General features: G+C 51.8%; 2 protein-coding genes across 19 annotated transcripts in view; one reads left to right on the forward strand and one right to left on the reverse strand.

The window, feature by feature from the left end:
- Positions 1 to 666: 666 nt before the first annotated feature.
- DEXI (Dexi homolog) lies at positions 667 to 14537 on the forward strand. The gene is made up of 2 exons (XM_050774639.1): positions 667 to 1589; positions 13874 to 14537. The coding sequence occupies exon 1, from the start codon at positions 1156 to 1158 to the stop codon at positions 1441 to 1443; it is 288 nt and encodes a 95-aa protein (XP_050630596.1). The 5' UTR covers positions 667 to 1155; the 3' UTR covers positions 1444 to 1589; positions 13874 to 14537.
- A 2496-nt stretch (positions 14538 to 17033) lies between these two features.
- CIITA (class II major histocompatibility complex transactivator) overlaps positions 17034 to 19743 on the reverse strand; it is a 62044-nt gene continuing 59334 nt past the window's right edge. For 17 of the 18 annotated variants that reach the window (XM_050774198.1, XM_050774202.1, XM_050774201.1 and 14 more), the window contains 4 exons: positions 19644 to 19727; positions 19404 to 19487; positions 18569 to 18666; positions 17034 to 18021 (listed from right to left, as the gene is read on the reverse strand). In XM_050774198.1, coding sequence (XP_050630155.1) covers positions 18591 to 18666; positions 19404 to 19487; positions 19644 to 19727 — 244 coding nt within the window. In that variant the 3' untranslated portion in view covers positions 17034 to 18021; positions 18569 to 18590. Of the gene's footprint in view, positions 18022 to 18568; positions 18667 to 19403; positions 19488 to 19643; positions 19728 to 19743 lie in introns of those variants that run through there. The other variant, XR_007722123.1, reaches the window with a different exon arrangement.

Raw genomic sequence — 19743 nt, forward strand, 5'->3', positions numbered from 1 at the left:
TCCTGAAAGACATACGGTGGTTACCCAAGAGCAGGGGGAACCAGTGGGTGGGAGAGACTCCCTTTTCTGTGTACTTCAAGGTTGTTCGAATGTTTAGCCATATGTATTATTGCTTTTAAACATGATTTACAAACTAAAAAGAAACAAAAAGCAACCTTATGGTTGAAGATCTGAACTACCTCGGAATCTATTCAGGTATTCCTTAACTCTAGGATGCAGGTTCCCTAGTGGGCAGACCTTCCAGCAACCAGAGTTTGGAGAAGCGAAGGGGACACTGGTTGATCACCATGAAAACTGGCGCTTTGGGAATGTCCAAGATTTTCAGGGCAACCGTCCGTCGCCCCTCCCCGACCCCGCCTCCTTTCAAAGGAGAAACGGAGTCCCAAAGACGCATGCATCAAGGTGCAGCGGAAGCCCGGGTTTTCTTCGGCTTTTGAGGCCTTAGCATTATGTCTAGGTTTGAATTGTGTTCAATCTCTTTTCCCTCCCGCTATTTGATATGCAGAGCGAATCTGAGCGCAGACCCGAACCAGGAAAGCAACTCAGACGCGAGCGCTCCGAGGGGCGGAGCGAAGCGGTATCCGCCCCCTGGAGGCCCGGGCCAGTCAGCGCGGGCGTCGAGCCGGCCAATGAGCGTATGCAGGGGCCGGCCGGCGAACCAGCTCGGGGCCGCTCGGGAGGCGGAGCTCCGAGCGCGACCCGGAGAGAGACGCGGCGGCCGCAGCCATGGGCGCTGGGCCTGCGGGGGCGCGCGGGGGGGCGCGAGGACCTGCGGGGTCGGGCGGGAGAGACAGCTGCCGGGACCGGCCCTAGACGCTCAGCCGCGGTGGGATCCCCGCCGGCTGCGAGGCCCTGCGAGCGCCAGAGAGGCGCCTCGAGGGAGCCGGGCAGCCGCCGGCCACTTCAGGGGGGCCCGTCTCGCCGTCTGGGCGGTCGAGAGGGCCTTCTGGGCACATCTGGGGGTGCGGTGACCCGCCCGGCGTATTTCAGGGGTCGGGGCGCGTTTGCCAGGGGACATCTGGAGCCCGGCGCCGCCTCTGTCGGGCCCCAGGGCACCCCTGGATGGCTGCGCTGTGCCCTCGCCGGCCGCCCGGGCGCCGCAGCGGCTGAGTTCGCCGGGATCGCCGGGCCGCCGCCGCCCTTACCACCCGCTGCATGCTCGGCGCCCGGGTCGCGGCCCACCTGGACGCACTGGGCCCCCTGGTCCCCTACGTGCCGCCGCCGCTGCTGCCCTCTATGTTCTACGTGGGCCTGTTCTTCGTCAATGTGCTGATCCTGTACTACGCCTTCCTTATGGAGTACATCGTCCTTAACGTGGGCCTTGTCTTCCTGCCCGAGGACATGGACCAGGCGCTCGTGGACCTCGGTGTACTCTCCGACCCCGGCTCGGGCCTTTACGATGCTGACTCGGAGCTCGACGTCTTTGATGGGTACTTGGAGTAGGGTCTCGACTGCCGTTCCCCTCTTCCCTCGAGCCGCAACCCACGCCCTGGACCAGCCGCCCAGATCATGCCGCCGCAGCTGGTTGGGGGCACCATCTGGACGGGGATGGTTCCCCAGGAGGAGATCCTCCCCTGCCTCCGAGGCCTGTAAGTGCCATCTCCGAACAGGATGAGGGCGGTTTGGGGCGCTGGCAAGGGAGAGGGAGGCATCCCCAGGCCGGATACACACCCCTCCCTCAGGCTTCTCCCTTCACCTCCTCCAGGTCTAACTGGATGCCAGGAATGGCCAGACCCCTCTTAAGTCCTTCGTTTGGGCTAGAAAGCTTCCCTCAGCAAAGGGGACAGTTGGTGAAAAGGAAGGGAACCCCGAGACTAAGTTACATTTGGGGTCACCCTGTGACTTACCCCCCAAAGCTTATGGAAAAAGCCTTCGCTTCCAAATCTATTTGAGGAAGAGCTGTTCGCTCCTCCCCCAATCCTCATCCTGGCTTGATGATGACCTTGGCTTTTGGGGGATTCTCGGTCATCCTAGAAGGATAAAGATTTAGAGGTGTCAGAAGGCACAGGGAGCCAGGCACGAATCATATTTGTACTGTGGCCCTTGGGTGGCTGGGTGGGGATTAAGTGCAGGGGCTCCAGGCCAAGGCTGTGAGAGGAGAAATCTCAAGCAAAGAAGCCTGTACTTCCTTTTGGCCTTGGGTTTGCTGCTATTTTGGAGTCAGATTTCAGGGTGCCCCAGCTCATCAGTTCTGCAGCTCAGAACTGCAGGGGCTGCCAGTTTTGTAGGCTCCCTTCACAGAACAGGCAGGCAGGGAGCTGGTGCTAGGGCTCGCTTTGTCTGCAGTGTTTGCAAGCACTCAGGGGGCTCTTAGGTCCTTGGGAGAAGGGACCACAGGGTCATTGCACTGAGATGGTCAAGTCCTGTCTTTGGGGCTGTGATGAGGGAGCTTTGCATCCAGCATCCAACCCACTGTGTATGTGAGAGGTAGGGAAATGAAGGTCCAGGGAGGAGTAAGACTTGGTCATAGTCGCCAGGAAGAGAGGCAGCTGGACTCAGTGAGAGAGAACACATGACCAGATAAGCTGTCAGGCAGCCTCCGGGACTGGTGAGGGTCACAGGGCAGGCAGGAACGCCTTGGCTCAGCCCCTGAGGCTGGACAGTACTGGAGTGTCACTTGGCACAGGGCCTCAGTGGCAATGAAGAGGGGATGCTGAGTTATGGTAAGCAAGGGCTCCTTTAGGAAAATGGACGCTAATACCATTCACCCCAAGCAGGCTGAGTCCACCCCTCTCCTGCATTACCTGGCTTTGCCAAGACAACCACAGGCAGAGGGTGTCTTAGTTCAGTCTTCTATAACAGAATACCAGAGGCTGGGGGACTTAAGCATTTATTTCTTACTGTTCTTATAAGGGCACTAATCCCATCCATGAAGGCTCTGCCTTCATGACCTAATCACCTCCCTAAGGCCTCACCCCCCAATACCATCATTTGGGATCAGGGTTGCAACATATGAAGTTTGAGGAGACACAAACATTGAGTCTGTTGCAGGTGGTGGTACAGGGTGGGGTAGGACCTACTGGCAGCATAGCTGGGTGCAGAGGGCTCTCCTAAGGGGTCCACAGTGAGATTTCTTTGAAGAAAGCTTCCGTTGAGCTCAGTAAGATCTTAGCAAGAGCCAAGTGCCAGGGGGAGCGTGTGCCAGCTGCTCTGCACACCTCCCCAGCCTGCCTGCCTGCCATCCGTCCGTTCTTTTACGGAACAAACACTTTTTTGTTCAGTACAGTGCCTGGTGAGTGAACACAGTGAGGAAGACAGACCCAGCCTTGGCCCTTTGGCACTTGGTGAGGAAGACTAGTAGGAACCCAAACAAGAGAATCAGATTTTTTCAGAGCTATGAAGACAGGCAAGAAGGATGTGAGCCGTGTTCAGTGCCGTGTCCTCAGCACTTAAAACTGTGCCTGGCATCTAGTAGATGGTCTCTGTAGGTGTAGACATGGAGTAAAACAAGTGAACCAGTAGAATAGAGATGGTGGGCTGCTTTAGCTGAGGGGTCATAGAAAGGCTCTCTAAGGAGATGATGCTTTTGAGCTGAGCCTTAATTCGATAGAAGGATCTAGAGAAAAGCAGTCCAGGCTGAGGGTGCTGGTAGTCCAGTAGTGCCAAGACCTTCAGGTGAGAGAGAGTTGGTTTTTCCAGCAACCAAAAGGAGGCCCATGTGGCTGGAGAACAGCCCCAGGAGAGGTCAGTGAGGTGGGCGGGAACCATACATGGAGGACCTGGAAGGCCATAGCCAAGAGCAGTGGAAAGCCATTGGAAGGTTCTAGGCAGGAGATGACACAATCACATTCCCATTTTGTAAAGATGACTCTGGCAATTGTGGACAGAATGAGCTGAGGGGTAAGAGGGGAAGCAGGGACACCACCTCAGAGGCTGTTGGTTGTCCAGGCCAGACATGACAGAGGCTTGGATGAGGGGAGTTTAGTGAAGATAGAGAAACATGAACAGACTGAGAACAACTCTCAGAAGTAGAACCTATGAAATCCATTCAAAATCTGTAGTGAGCGTTGATTCTATGGCACTCCTGGGTCTAGGCCCTTTGCATATGCACTCACTCATTCAACAGACTTTGACCCTGCCTGCTCTTCTGCCAGGCCATGTGCTAAGGCCCTGCGGTCCCAAGATAAATCCCTGTCTCCAAGCCAAGCACTTGACTTTGAAGCAGTGTAACTTGGTGAAGAACGTCTTATTTTATCTCTTTATCACATCAACAGAAACACTTCCCCTTCCAAATGAAAACATTGGCATATTCTGAACTAAAAACTGAATCCCAAATGCTTCGACATATTTTGCAGCAAACGCTGTTTAAGCAGAAACACCAGGAAGTATCTCTCAGGGACACCCTTGCAAAGCTCTCGGGGTGTCAGGGCCTGACCCTGGGAAGTGGGGAGGCCTGGAGAAGTGGTGGAAGCCATGCACAGCCTTCCCCCCTCCCCACCCTCAAATCCAAGCCAAGGAGGTCTTGCCTTCAAGTGCTGAGGAAGCTCAGAACCCCGGGGTATGAGAGAGGTGGCTAGCAGCAGGGAAGCCGCTGGGAAAGACCTCAAGATGATCTGACTGAGCCTCATCTCCAGGCCCCTTTCCATAAGCAGGGGAATGCCGGTAGTCAGTCCTGTTTTTTCTCAGTCGTTCTCATGTGGTCACATGTGTTCCCCACATGCCAATCCAGGAAACAGTGACTAAGGGCAAGGGGCATGTCACGCAGTGGGGCCCAGGATGAGTATCAAGATGAACAGGCGCACCCACTTTTGTTCCCTCTTTTTTTTCTCTCTCTTATGTGTGGACCCACGTAATTCATTTCTTCAAACACTTGCTGAGCACCTACTTGAGGAGGCAGTATTAGGGTCATGGTTAAGAGCCAGGGCCCTGGGTTCACATCCTAGGGTAGCTGTGACCTTGGGCATGCTGCTTAACCTCCCGGTACTTTGGTTTCCTCTTCTAGAAAATGGAAATAATGAAAATCTCCCTTGTTGTGAGGACTAAGTGAGATATACATAAAGCACTTAGACCTCCTTGTATATAGTAAGAGATGTTTTAATATTAACCACTCGTATTCATAGTCAGATTTAATGGAAAGCGTGTTATACCCATGCCCTTGTGAACGTAGAAACCTGCACCTATACTCGTGCACGAATATTTATATTCCATGAGCAAAAGAGGATAGGCTGCCTGAGTGCCAGGGAGGTCCAGGTCTAGCCTAGCTGGGGGGGACTTCCCACTCTGCCTTCCCAGCCCCAGCACCCTCAGGAGATCTTTCTTGCTGCCCTGTGGTCCTCAGGGCACCAGAACCCTGGAGAGCCGGCTCTGTGGTCTTCCTAGAGTGTTAATTGTTGCCCAGGAGCAGGGAATGGGGAATCAGGAGCTCCCTCCTTCCCAGGAGAAAGGGCCGCAGTGGCTGGCCTGGGAGCCAGGGAGAGTCCTCACGTCCCAGCAGTTCTGGTGCAGAGGCAGCTCAGTTGGATTCTTCGTCCCAGTTCCTAATGAAAGCGAAAGGCCCTGGTACCTGCCAGCCCTCTCTTGGCACACAGTGAGCTGAAAATGCAGAGACTGGAGAACATTGCCACCAGAGTTGGCTTGTCCTGCTACAGCTCAGCTTTGGAGCTGAGGGTTATCCAATTCATTGGTCTATCTTATTCCAGGATTTACTAGGCTTCAGTTACCTCCCGACTAGGAACCACAGCTGCTCCTTCCTAACCTGGTCCCTCCTTGCCAATTTGTGGCCTTGCTGTCAGCAGAACCCCTGTGCTGGACATACAGCTGCCCAGCTCAGAAACCCAAACCTGCCGCAGGGACACAGTCAGATTTGAGTTATGGGAGATCCCACAGGCAGGGGTAAGGGCGGATGCAGGAAACCAGGCCAGGAAGCTGTGGCTGTCATCTAAGCAAGAGACAGACAATGGTGACACAGGGAGACAAGTGTGCCCCCAGGCCTGGCCACCTCTCCAACTCTGCTCCTGACATGAGGCTCACCCAGAAGGTCCTTGGCCACAGAGTACATTGGTGCCAGCTGCGTCTTCAGACAGGAGAAAACCCCAGTATGTGTCTCAACACAGTGAGACGTCAAGGGCCCCACTCTCTTAGCCCTGCATTATACAAACTGGAGATTTCAGCCAAGAAACAGGCAGGATCTGCCCCACTTATAGCCCGTGTGTCTGTTTTGCTGAACTAAGAAAGTGAGGGCTCCTCTCAATTTGGATATTCACATTTCTGGCGTATCTGCTAGCTTTCCTCCCAGAACTTCTGAAAGCATAGTCTGCTTTTGGGAAACCCAAGATCACAATAAAAGTGGCAGACATCTTTATCCCCGTCTCACAAATCAACGGAGGCACAGAATGGGGAGGTGGCGGCCAAGGGAACAAAGCCAGGGAAGGCTGCCAGCCCGGCTCCCTGGCCACAGCACCGAGGGTTTGAGGGGCGCCCCCAGTGAGGGCTCCCCATCCCCGACTTTGGAACACCAGCTCATAGTTTCTGCCAAGCCTGTGTCATACACACTCTTGCTCCTTTTTCCTGAATAAAAAAATTAAAAAATAATTTCACACATGCGGAAAAGTTGCAAGAGCACAAAGAATGCCCACCCAAATTCACCAAGTGCACCAATTAGCACTTTGCTCATGTATACATGCATGCATGCCATTCCCTGTTTGTATATGCATGCCTGTGTATATGCACACACGTGTATATGTGTAATTTTCATAAGCATTTGAAAATGGGTTCATTATGTACCTTTACTCCTAAATAATTCAGTGTTTATTTCCTTAGAACAAGGACAAATTTGCATAACCACAGTAGGGTTGTCAAAATCAGCAAATCTAGTATTGACACAATATACAATCCTATGACCAATCTCGTCTACAACTTTATTCAAATTTTATGGAGGCTGAGGTGGAAGGATCACTTGAGTTTAAGACCAGCCTGGGCAACTTAGTGGGATCCCGTCTCTACAAAAAGTAGGAAAAAAAAATAGCCAGGTGTGGTGGTACACGCCCATAGTCCCAGTTACTCGGAAGGCTCAGGCAGGAGGATCGCTTGAGTCCAGGAGTTCAAGGCTGCAGCGAGTTATTGCACCATTGCACTCCAGCCCGGGCAACTGAGTGAGACCGTATCTCAAAAAAAAAAAAAACCAAAAAATTGTCCCAGTAGTGTCCCCGAACAATAAAAAAGAGAGAGTTGAGGTCCAGGATGCAATCCCAGATCAACTTTTGCATTAATCTCGAGCCTTCTTCAGTCTGGATCAGCTCCTCAGTCTGTCTTTATCTCTTGTGACATTGACATATTAGAAGAGTACAAGGCTGGTGTTTTGTAAACTGTCTCTCAATTTGGGTTTGTCTGATGGTTATATTTGAGATTAGATTCAGATGAGGCGTTCTTGGCAGGAATATTGCAGAAGTGAGTGTGTGTCTTCAGTGCATCTTACCGAGAGGCACGTGCCATCTGTCCCCTTTCTGGCAACGTTAACTTTGATCAGTTGGTGAAGGTGGTGTCTGCCAGGTCTCTCCACTGTCAAGTTGCTATTATTCCCTTTATAATTTGCAGTTTAAGATGAAATGCACTAGTTTTAGTGCTCCATTTGTAAAACTACTTTTTTAGGTGAATTTATTTTAAAAAGAATGTCTATGTCACTAAAGAGAAAACCGTCATCACTTGGCATGGATAAAAACCCTAACTGCCAAAGCCATTAACTTTTGGCCAAATACCAAAGCCAGCTAAAGACACAGGGCCTTGGCCTGCTCTCTGTTTGTTAAAAAGAGATTAACAACTGTCAGGTGATAAACATAAGATACACCAGCACCAAACTGAACTTTCTCCTCTAAATAATCATAAGGATTGACCAAAAACTGAAAAGCAAATTGCTTGCTCACTATATGTGATTCCTTGTTACTTAGGGTCACCTCCCTGTACCCTCTAAAATTGTTGCTTACAACTGCTTTGCAGTTGGACACATCTTGGTTTAAATCCCAGCTCCACCAACACCTCAGACTTCATCTCCTAAGCCTCGGTTTCCTTCTCTGTAAAACAGGGATAATAGTAGCATATAATTTGCTACTATTTTTGCCTAAGGGCTTGTGCAAATTAGATTGGGATAGTGAATGATGTATAGTCGGTGCTTGCTTAGTGAGTGAGGTGGTCAGTGTCAATGGTGTGTCAGACCCTGAAGGGGCTCTAGCCCAGGAAGCCTTCCCCCCTTTCTTTGGGCGCCCTTCCTCCTGAGGATTGGTTACCAAGGAGGGTGTGTCTGTGTGGGCAGCCTTTGAAGTAGCCCAAGAGCAGTGATAATTGGTACCCAGTGAGTCCCCAGATGATGCTGGTACCCTCACAGCTGCCATCCCAGGCCTCAAGCTTGGAGTGGCGGGGAACTCCCTCCAGGGCAAGGCTTCATTTCTGGGAGTCCCTCCTGGCAAGTGGCTTGGCTGGGTGGTTAAAAATAACTGCCTCTCCCCCATCTCCATCACTTGCCCCAAGCGTCACCCTGTGAAGCCGCCAAGGAGGGTTCCATTAGACAAGGGAGGAAACTGAGGCTTGCAGAAGTTTGATGACTTACCTCAGATACCCATCTATGAGGTGGCAGCATTGGGCTCCTGGCCACACTGTCCTGATGCTTCCCCGAGTGAGGTGCTCTGCTGGAGGCGTCCCAGGGTGGCAGTGAATACGCAGCAGCGGAGCAGATCGGCTTTCAGGGGCCCGACACCCCCTGAGCACCTACTGCTTTGCCCTTTTAACTGGCACCAGGCTCAGTTGTACAGGCCAAGGGTATCAAGCTAGAATTCATGGTTCCATTTTCATTGTATTTTTAGCATTGCCTTCTGTGTATGATAAATTCTACTGCTTTGGGTGTTATATAGTGACATAAATGATCTTTTTTAAAAATTGGAGTTTAAAAAGTGCATTGATTTAAAATACTAAGTAAATAGTAGTCCAGGTGGTTCTTGGATGTGGCAGGACCTGGAGGGAGGCACTGGGCAAGTGCTGTCCTTCCAGAGGCCTCAGGGAGTCTTGGATGTGGTCAGCCGGAGGCACGTGGTGGACCAGGCATCTTCACAAAGCCCACTCCTGATCAGCTTTGGCAGCCAACATGCAAATCAGAAGCCAGGTTTGAGAAAGTGGCCATCATTTCTCTGTGACACTGGCTTTCCTCAGGGACATGGACCTTCCGGCCACTAGGAGACGGCCACCCAGTCACCAGGGTGGAGGATCAGAGTGGCTGCGTGAGCAGGGGAGGGTGCCATCTGTCTTTAGCCACTTTAATTGATTGTTTTGGTACTTGAAGAAAGGAATGAGCAATGGGTTTCTAGAAGGCAAAGTCTTTGAAGGAGGAAAAGCGCTACTGCTCTCAGAAGGCCCCCAGCCTTGAGAAGGTTCCCTGCCGGTATTGGTTTCTACCTGGGAACAGGTAGGGCTAAGGAGGGAAGGAACCACCACGTACTGATGCCTCATGTGTGCTGGGTATTGCCAGGCACTCCACAGACACAAACAACCCAATGCGGTGGGCATTGTCCCCTTTTCCGGATGAGGAAACCGGCCCAGAGAGAGTGGGTAACTTGTCTGAGGTCACACAGCCAGGGAGGGGCAGAACTACAATCAGCGCAGACAGGCTGAATCCAGATCTCACAGGGTTTGCCCTGAGGAGCAGCACAGTGGGCAGCTGAACTCCAGGAAAGAATCCCCTTCTACCACTTTCAGAGCCGCGCCTACCAGTGCCCGTAAAATGCAAGGGCCATCTTCTTAAGCCACATCCTGAACCAGGCAGCTTCTCTGCAGAGTTATTGAGCTGAGACATTGCTTCACAAAGTGGATCTAGTACCCAACTGTCATTCTGACTACAGAAGCCAGCCACGTCCTCTGTCCAGCTTTGGGGAATGGCCTGGAGTGAAGGCTTACAGTTTCAGAAAGGGGGAAAAGATCTAGTGACTGATAACTTGTGTGCTGTGCTCTAATGATGTCAGAAGGTTGGAGAACCTGCTGCCCTGGGTTCTACAAGCTGCAGCTCTGGGGTGCTTTTCAGTCTGGGGCTCTTGGTGCCTTAGAGCAAACTTGTCTAACCCGTGGTGCGGCCTGCAGGCTGCGTACAGCTCAGGACGGCTTGGACTGTGGCCCAACACAGATTCCTAAACTTGCTTAAAACCTCGTGAGATTTTAGCCTGGCCAACATGGTGAAACCCCATCTTTACTAAAAATACATAAATTAGCCAGGCATGGTGGCATGCGCCTGTAGTCCCAGCCACTCAGGAGGCTGAGGCAGGAAAATTTCTTGAACCTGGAACTGCAGTGAGCCCAGATCATGCCATTGCACTCCAGCCTGGGTGACAAAGCAAGACTCTGTCTCAAAAAAAAGAAAAGAATTTTTTTTTGGTTTGTTTGTTAGTTGTTTTTTGGTTTTTTTTTTTTGATTTTGTTTTATTTTTTAGCTCATCAGTTATCATTAGTGTATTTTATATGTGGCCCAAGACGGTTCTTCCATTGTGGCCCAGGGAAGCCAAAAGATTGGATACCCCTGCCTTAGAGAAAAGGGATGAACCTGCAGTGCCGAGTGGTTTCGGCTTTGGGATCAGGCCACAGAGGTTCAAATCCTGGCTCTGCCATTTATGAGCTGTGTGGCCTTGCACAGCTTGCTTAACCTCTCTGAGCTCCATGTGAAATGCAGGGATAATGGTCCTACTTGGCCCCACCTCCTAGAGTTGTTTTTGAGGAATAAGTGAGTTAAGACATGAGTTAGACAAGCCGGGCGCGGTGGCTGAAGCCTGTAATCCCGGCACTTTGGGAGGCTGAGACGGGCGGATCACAAGGTCAGGAGATCGAGACCATCCTGGCTAACACGGTGAAACCCCGTCTCTACTAAAAAATACAAAAAAAGCTAGCCGGGCGAGGTGGCGGGCGCCTGTAGTCCCAGCTACTCGGGAGGCTGAGGCAGGAGAATGGCGTGAACCCGGGAGGCGGAGCTTGCAGTGAGCTGAGATCCGGCCACTGCACTCCAGCCTGGGCGACAGAGCGAGACTCCGTCTCAAAAAAAAAAAAAAAAAAAAAAAAAAAAAAAAGACATGAGTTAGAGTAGTACAAGGTGAACACGAAGTAAATGCTTCATAAATGTCAAGTGTTGTCACGATTTTCATTTAGGGTTTGCCAAGGCTGCCACTGCAAGACACAGGAGGAAAGGGGTTGATCTCTCATAGCCAAAGTGGGTGACGGATGAGAATTGAACTGTGTCCCAGGACATCCTCCAGCCCTAGATATAGAAGTCTGGGGTCACATCCCTGTCCTCGAATCACTGTGTGACTTCAGGCAGAGATCACCACCCTCTCTGGACCCTTTTATTCTCTGTTGTGGAGTGAGTGGGACCAGCTGGGATCAAAGCCCTCAAACCTCATACAACACTCAGCAGCTTTTCCTCTGTCTGCCTGTTACCTGAACTATTAACAGTTTTCTTTAAATTGGCTCCTTTTAAAGTGAAACCTTTTGAAAAGAGAAACTTTTGTGTTTTTTTGAGACACAGTCTCACTGTGTCACCCAGGCTGGAGTGCAGTGGCATGATCTCGGCTCACTGCAACCTCTGCTCCCCCAGCTCAAGAGATTCTCCTGCCTTAGCCTCCCGAGTAGCTGGGACTACAGGCGCCTGCCACCATGCCTTGCTAATTTTTTTTTTCTTTTTTCTTTTCTTTTTTTTCTTTCTTTTTTTTTTTTTTAGTAGAGATGGGGTTTAGCCATGTTGGCCAGGCTGGTCTTGAACTCCTGACCTCAATTAGCCATGTTGGCCAGGCTGGCCTCACACTCCTGATCTCAAGTGATGCACCCGCCTTAGCCTCCCAAAGTGCTGGGATTACAGGCGTGAGCCACTTTGAAAAGAGAAACTATATTACTACCAGAAATGGAAACTTGGCATCACTTGCTATAAATAGAAGGCAACCCTACAGATAAACACAATGAAAACAGGAGTGTTAGTAGATTCCACGTGTAGCCCATTCAGACTGGAGATCTGCACACAAGAGAGCAGCTACAGCCAGACTAACGCCTGGCTGGGACTGTCGGGGATGCTGCTTGTGGTCACAGGATTGGGAGAGGAGTGAGGTCCTCACTGAATGATTCCATCTTCTCCTTTTTTTTTTTTTTTTTTTTTTTTTTTTTTGAGACAGGGTCTCTGTCACCCAGGCTGGGTGGTGCAGGGGCACAGTCATAGTTCATTGCAGCCTTGAACTGCTGGACTCACGCAGTCCTCCTGCCTCAGCCTTCCAAGTAGCTGAGACTACACCGTGCCTGGCTAAGTTTTAAATCTTTTATGGAGACAGAGTCTCATTATGTTGCCCAGGCTGGTCTCAAACTCCTGGCCTCAAGTGATCCTCCCACCCCAGCCTCCCGAAGTGCTGGGATTACAAGCATGAACCACTGTATCCAGCTGATTTCATGTTCTGTTAACACCCTGTCCACACAAATCTGAGATGGGCTCAAGGATGACCGCAGGCCTTGGAGATCTCTGCAATGAGCATCTGTGCAGCTGAATCTGAGTAACGGATTCTGCTCGGGGCTCCTGGCCAGCAGGTGTCTCAGGAGCAGCCTGGTGGAGGGCAGCTATGGGGAGACATTAGCCCTGCCTGCACTTACAGCCTGGGGACCAAGCAGGCTCTGGAGGCAGAGAAAGGCCTCAGCAAAGAAGGGCAGGTCAACCTGCAAGGAAGAGTGAGTAGAGGGAATGGGGTGAGGCACCCACAGTCTCTGTTAAGTTCTCATGGCACTAAGCAGGGTCCTCAGCCTGTGCTAAGACCTCAGGAGATGGTAGCTGCTCTCATTCAGACTGTTTCCATCGTTATTACCAAGCCAGTGCCAGCTTTGCCTCTCATAGCTGTGCATCTTTAGGCAGGTTACTTGGCTTCTCTGAACCTCAGTTTCATATCCTATACAATGATAAGAACCTCTGTTTCTTATCCTATACGATGCATGGATCTCAATGGAAACAGTTCTGCCCCCTTAGGTCAACCTTGGAAAAAGGGTAGGAGGGCATTTTTAGTTGTTACAGTGACCAGGGATGCTACTGGCACTTAGTGGCCTGGAGCCAGGGATGCTGCTAAATACTCAGTGCCCAGAACAGCCACTCCACATCCAAGAATTATCCTACCCCAAATGTCAATAGCACCCTGTCAAACACCAATACATGTCACATGTTTAACATACAAGTTCTGCGAGATGTTCAGTGAAGTTTGCGGAAGGGATAGTCTGAGCTGGCAGATGAGGCTTGGAATCAGAGCAGGGCTTGAGGGGGCTGCAGAGGGGTTGGGCATGGGAACACAAGGTGCTGCAGCGACACTGGCACCCAGCTGGGCACATAGAGAAGGCAGTGGGAAACGGGGACTTGCCAGGGGGCCAGGCCATGGAGACAGTGCTGCATCCTGAGAGAAGGAGCCAAGTGGGCTGCTGAGTGACTTGGCTGTGGCCAGTGCCTTCCTGTAGGTTGCAAAGCATTTTTCCGGGCAAGGTGGGAGGTGTTGCCAAGCCCTGCCCATTACCCAGCGCTGGCTCAGCTGGCCCAGAGCTGCAAGTCAGCCTTCAGACCCTGGGTGACTCCTGAGCAGACTGCACCAGCGTCCCCCTCCTCCCTCCCAATAAACAGGACAGACCTTCCTCTCCCGTGTGACAATGTGCTGGTTCTCCAGCCCAGGGCCTCTGAGAAATTAGGCAAATTCATTAAAAAGAGTTTTAATAAAAATTGCAGAAAGACGTTTTCAGCCTGAGTCTGGGGCTCCCAGTGGTTCCCCAAATTCAAAGGATGGAGGAAGACTTCCCTGCCCCACCCCAAACCTCCTGAGCCTCATGGATTGGTCCCTGTCCCCAGCCAACATGGTGGCAGGGTGGGGCTTCCATGCTAGTAACCCCCCTTTTTCCTTCTTGTTAGGCCTGCTCCCCTCAAAAGCTTCGTGCCAACAGAGAGGTTCCTATTTGGACCCAGGAGAGTAGAAAAGAGATTGGGACTGAGTGCTGAGGTTGGGAAGGCACCTGCTCCCACAGAAGGGGGAATGCACGGGGCGTCCCACGACCTCATCTGCCCGCAGCGTTACTCCGATGGCCTGGCCTTGGCTTCTGATTATTTGCAGCTGCGATGGAAGTTTACAGGAACCCAGCCAGAGTTCGCCTCCCCGCACTTCACCCCGGAGCGCACCTGCTTCCCCCACTTCACCTTCAGAGAGGACACTTCAAACTGCGGACACACGCAAAAGCAACTCCCAGCTCCGTTTGATGTGAGTTGAGCCTTCGGGCCAGCTGGGTTTAGCCCGAGGCTGGTCTTAGATGCAGCGGCTGTTGCAGGGAGTGACTCAGAAGAAAAAGCTGAGGAAGCTGTCGGGGGCTGAGGGTGGGATTCTCGCTTCTTCATTTCAGGTTACTCGTTCTTCAGCAAGTTGGCAAAACAGACATCATGCTGGGGAGGGCCCCATTACTCCCCTGGCTGGAAAGGCTTTTCTGACAGTATGAGTGTTGTGCCTACTTAATTCTGATAAACCTGTTTAAGCAATACTTAGGAGGCTGACTTCTTTGGATTAAAAAAATGTATGCAACTCCAACCCCTGGGGCCCTGCGTTTTTTGTTTTTTTTTTTTTTAACTTTGAGATTCGGGAAAGGAGTTCTAGGCAGAACCTTGTGGTTGACAAATAGCAGAAGACAAGGGTCTCCCAAGTTGGAGATCCAGAGGGGTTCAGAGAGTCTGCCCCAGTCGGGCTGGTGTGAGAGTCCCAGGCTGGCCCTCTGCCCCACTCCACAAGCCAGGGACAGCATTTGGGGTGTGGTGGGAAAAGCCTGAAGGCCAAACTAGAAACCAGGCCTGAATCCTATAGAGGTGGCAGTGGGTATCCTGTGCCAGGCACGTGGTAGACCTTCATTAAAGATATGGGGGAAGGCCTTGGCATGGTGGCTCATACCTGTAATCCCAGCACTTTGGGAGGCCAATGCGAGCAGATCACTTGAGGTCAGGAGTTCAAGACCAGCCTGGCCAACGTGGTGAAACCCCACCTCTACTAAAAATACAAAAAATTAGCCAGGTGTAGTGGCACACACCTATAGTTCCCAACTACTCGGGAGGCTGAGGCAGGAGAATTGCTTGAACCCAGGGAGGCAGAGGTTGCAGTGAGCTGAGATTGTGCCACTGCACTCCAGCCTGGGCAACAGAGCAAGACTCTGTCTCAAAAAAAAAAAAAAAAAAAAAAAAATTGGAAGGATTAAATGAATGAGTGGAATTGGGTCAACTTGCAGTTTCACGGAATACTAGCAGTAATTCTCTCCAGTTTGCAGAGCACTTGACTTCAAAGCACCTTCACATACACACCGAGTGAAGCAGGGTACAAATGATTAACCCCCTTCTACAGGTGAGGAGACTGAGGTGTGGGAGAGTAGAGGCGGCAGAACTCTGGGGAAAGACAGTTGTAGCACCACTTGCCCTCATGCGATGCTAAAGAAAGAAAAGCTACGAAATCTGGAAAGAAGACATTTGAGAGGCCCAAGGAAAAAGGTGAGCTTGAAGAGGGAGACATTTGCATGCAGAGAGAGGCCCGAGAGGAAAAGTGACCATTTGGAAGGTGCGCGGACTTACAATCCACTGGACGTGGAATTGCATCATCATGCCCCGATTCCTCTGAGCACTGCCCTACCACCTGACAAATGGGGTTCGGGGCACTTCCAGCACACTGTGCCTGTGCCTGCAGAGAGGTCCTCCAAAGAAGTCAGGAGTCCATTCCCTTATACGAGTGTGACTGTAAGTATCACTTAGATCTGTGACATGGAGACAGTGATTTATCCACACTTATGATGACTGTGTGTTAACTACAAAAACATGCCCCTCTGGGTTAAAAGGCTCCACACCAGCACTGCCAACTTGGCAAGCAGAACCCAGACTGGTTTGCAACCCCCATGTTCCCCCTTGACCAGGTGCCTTTGTGCAGTGTACAGACTGGCCAACCTCACCTGGCAGCCCTTTCCAAAGATTTTTTTTAATTTGCTAAAATATAAGACTCACCAGGGCAGGAACATCTTATTCATGACTGTGCACTCAGTATGTATTTGTAGAATGAATAAAGCAAAGTTAAGATCCATGCAGCCGGGTCTGGATCCCTCAGACTCTCTTGACACCCACGTCTCACTTGCTGGGGAGAGGAGCAGAGCTTGGGAACCAGGCTGATCCTGTGGGCACTGGGGCTGGTGAGCTGGAGCTGAACAGGCAGCTCCCATTGCCACCAGGAGTAAGCTAAGCTGTCTTGAATTGGGGCTTTCGGGCAGACTATGCCCGAGTGGAAAGCAACAGTCGTGCTGGCAGCTCGCTGGGTAGAAAGCGGAGCTGCCAAGTCCCTTTCGAGCTCACTGCAGCCAAGGTGGGACTCCATCTCTGCTAAAAACCAGCTCGCTCCCAGGACAGAGGCAGAGGACAGTATCAGAGGCAGAGGCAAACATTCCCCTTGGTACAGCTTTCGGTGCTTCAACCTTTCTCATCCCCAAGCAATGAATTTTCCACTGAATTTTAGGAAGCCACAAAGAAAAATCCTCTCAGAAAAGAGGACTTGAGTCAAGGTGGGCTCTGGTGTGAGTGTGTGTGTGTGTGTGTGTGTGTGTGTGTACGTGCACACATGTGCATGCGACATGTGGTGAAAGGAGGGTGGGTAGCAGAGTAGCAACCCTTGTCACACTGGCCAACAAAATATGGCAGAAGTGGGCTGGGTGTGGTGGTTCACGTCTATAATCCCAGCACTTTGGGAGGCTGAGGCAGGAGAATCACTTGAGGCCTTAGTGGAACCGAGGCCCCAGCCAACAGCCAGCATTGCCTGCTAGACATACAGGAGAATGAGTCTTCAGGTGACCCCAGCCCAGCCCTCAAGCTGTCCCACCTGACACAGAGTAGAAGAGAAGGAGCTGTTCCCGCTGAGCCCTGCTCAAATGACAGATGTGTGAGCAGAATAAATGTGTGTGTTGTTTTAAGCCACTATGTTTTGGAGTGGCTTGTTATGTATTAGATAACCAGAGCAGTGGGTACCCCAAAATGGTAACAGGGTATGAACTCAAACCCTGGACCTGCCTGTGACATTAAAGAGACATTTATAATGTAGTGAAAAAAGACACAGGAAATGAAGCTGTGCTTCCAGTCTGTTCCCCTCTCACCACCCCATTAGTGTCCCATTAGCTGTTTCCCTGCTAAGGGCTGGTGCATCTGGCCAGGCCTAGCTTTGGCCTTGGCCAACAAAGTCAGTGCATTGAGTCCCAGAGACAAAAGCAGCTGCCACAGAAGCCCAGCCTGTTGCAATCTGGGGAATTAGTAGGCTGGAAGTTGCCCATCAATGTCTTCTGAGTGCCCGGTGTGCCCTATCAAGGTGTCTGGTCGGAGAGCAGGGTGGAGAAGTACTTTCTCTGTGGCTGGGTGCTGTGGTTCATGCCTGTAATCCCACCACTTTGGGATGCTGAAGTGGGTGGATCACCTGAGGTCAAGAGTTTGAGACCAGCCTGACCAACATGGCAAAACCCTGTCTCTACTAAAAATAAAAAAAAATAACCGGACGTGATGGTAGGTGCCTGTAGTCCCAGCTACTCCGGAGGCTGAAGCAGGAGAATTGCTTGAACCCAGGAGGCGGAGGTTTCAGTGAGCCCAGATCGTACCACTGCACTCCAGCCTGGGCAACAGTGAGACTCTGTCTAAAAATAAAATAAAGAAGTACTTTCTCCCCAAGGTGGCAGGGGCCTAGGCAAGCAGAATAGGGCTGCCTCCGTCACTCTCTCTGGCCTGGCCGTGGCCGTCCGCAATGTCCTGCAGGGAAGGCCTCAGGGCTCCTGGGTGGACTGCAGCTGCCACCAGGCATCCATCCAACTGGACGCTAAAGAAGCCTGGAGCCGGGTCTGTGTCTGTCAGCAGAGCAAGACGTGGTTCATTCCGCAGCCGGGCAGAGGCCAACCCTGAACCAGCAGGGGCCGGGTGCCAGGATGCTGAGGCTCATGGGATATAGCCTGGAGAAGAGCTGTGTCCACAAGTACCCAGTTCAAGGTCCAGCGTGATCGGTGTTCTCAGAGAACGTGCTGTAGGGGGAGGAGACAGGAGAGGGGGTTGGACACTCTAGGAGGGGCAGCTTGACACCTGGGAAGGGTGCTATCAAGATGGGGAATGGGAGGGGCAGTGGGAATGGAGGCGTATGTGCAGCCCAGTGCGGGGAGCACAGCGATGGGGGACAGCAATCTTCATAGTGAGGGGCAGGAAACTTGTCAAGCAAGTTCATCTGAAGACAAACCCGGAGCATCAGGGCAGCCACCAAGCCAAAACAGCAGCTGGGAAGGCTTGGAGTCCCCAAAGGAAGCTCTTCTAAGCACTGAGGCTCGGGGATGTGGATGGCCAACTTTCCTGTCCCCTGGTCTCTAAGCCTGACTGCAGGGATCAAGCTCGCAAAGCCTGGATGACAGCTCCACCGAGCCCAGGGTGGAGATGGGGGGATGTCTCTGATGATGTGATCGTCCAAGGGTGGTGGCCCAGCCCCACCTGTGTCCCACCTGCGTTTTATGAATGCCACGTTCACAAGGACACTGTCCCCAACCCCCTGTGGCTCTCCCCTCCCCAGCCCACCCTGGTTACCCTGTCCAGAGCACAGCTGGGATCATCTCAGGCTGATCCGTGAATCCTGTTGTTGCAGGTGTTCCTGGACACTGAATGGGATGGTGGGCGTCCACATCCTGCAAGGGGGAAAGGGACACAGAGCCAGGTTAGAGGACAGAGGGTGGTCTGGGGCTCTAATGACAGCTGCCTCCAAATCCCTCCTTCCACCCAGCCTAGAACCTTGGGTACTTTTCCCCTGGCAAGATACAGACCGGTGTGGGTCATGGGGAAAAGTAGAAGCCTAGGAGGCCCGAGATTCCTTTATGGTTCTGCAGCTGACTTGCTGTGTGACCCCAGAAGGTTAGTTAACTGCTCTGTGCTTTTTTTTCCTCATCTGTAAAATGGGTCTCGTAAGACCCACCCTGTGTGTCTTAGAAGATACGAGTGATTATGGAGATAAAAGTGCTTTGAAAGAATATAAAGTAACCACTGTTGGACATCATGGTGACTTAATAAAAGATAAACTTGAACCATATGAAATTGCCAATTTTACAGGTCAAAAATGGGTGGATGTCAGCAATTTCATATGGTTCGGCCTAATATAGCATTTATGGAGCATTTTGGTGTGCCAGCTACTATTGTTATAAGAGCTTTGTAGGGCTTGATTAGTTTAAGCCTCACAAAACCTCTTGGGTGGATATTATTACCATCCCCACTTTACAGATGAAGAAGCTGAGGCCAGAGGGGGCAGTGTCTGCTCACTTAGGGTTGCAGATTGGTGAAGGGAAGAGTGTGATTTGAGCTCTGGGGTGACACTGGGCCACACGCCTGGGGAGTGAGTTGTTCTCCACCCACCAGGTTTGCCTGGACTTACGCCAGCGTCTCCACGTGAGGACACTTCCGAAGGCTGGCAGCGAGCTGCTGGGCCCCGGCAGCCGTGAACTTGTTGTACTGAACGCTGGCAAGAGAAACGCACTTGGGGCCTGACCCTTAGGACTCCCCAGCTCCAGACCAAGGCCACCCACACACCCAGCCCTTCCAGGACACCCAGGGAGAGACCCTCAGTGTCCCCCACCCGGGCTGAGCCACCCACCGCCCAGACTCCCACACTCACTCCATCACCCGGAGGGACACCATGTCTGGAAGCACACGAGCCAGGCTCTCAGCTCCCATGTCGCAGATGCAATTATTGTACAAGCTGTCAGAAACAGAAG

This window comes from Macaca thibetana, chromosome 20, assembly GCF_024542745.1.
Source record: "Macaca thibetana thibetana isolate TM-01 chromosome 20, ASM2454274v1, whole genome shotgun sequence".
NCBI lineage: Eukaryota > Metazoa > Chordata > Mammalia > Primates > Cercopithecidae > Macaca > Macaca thibetana.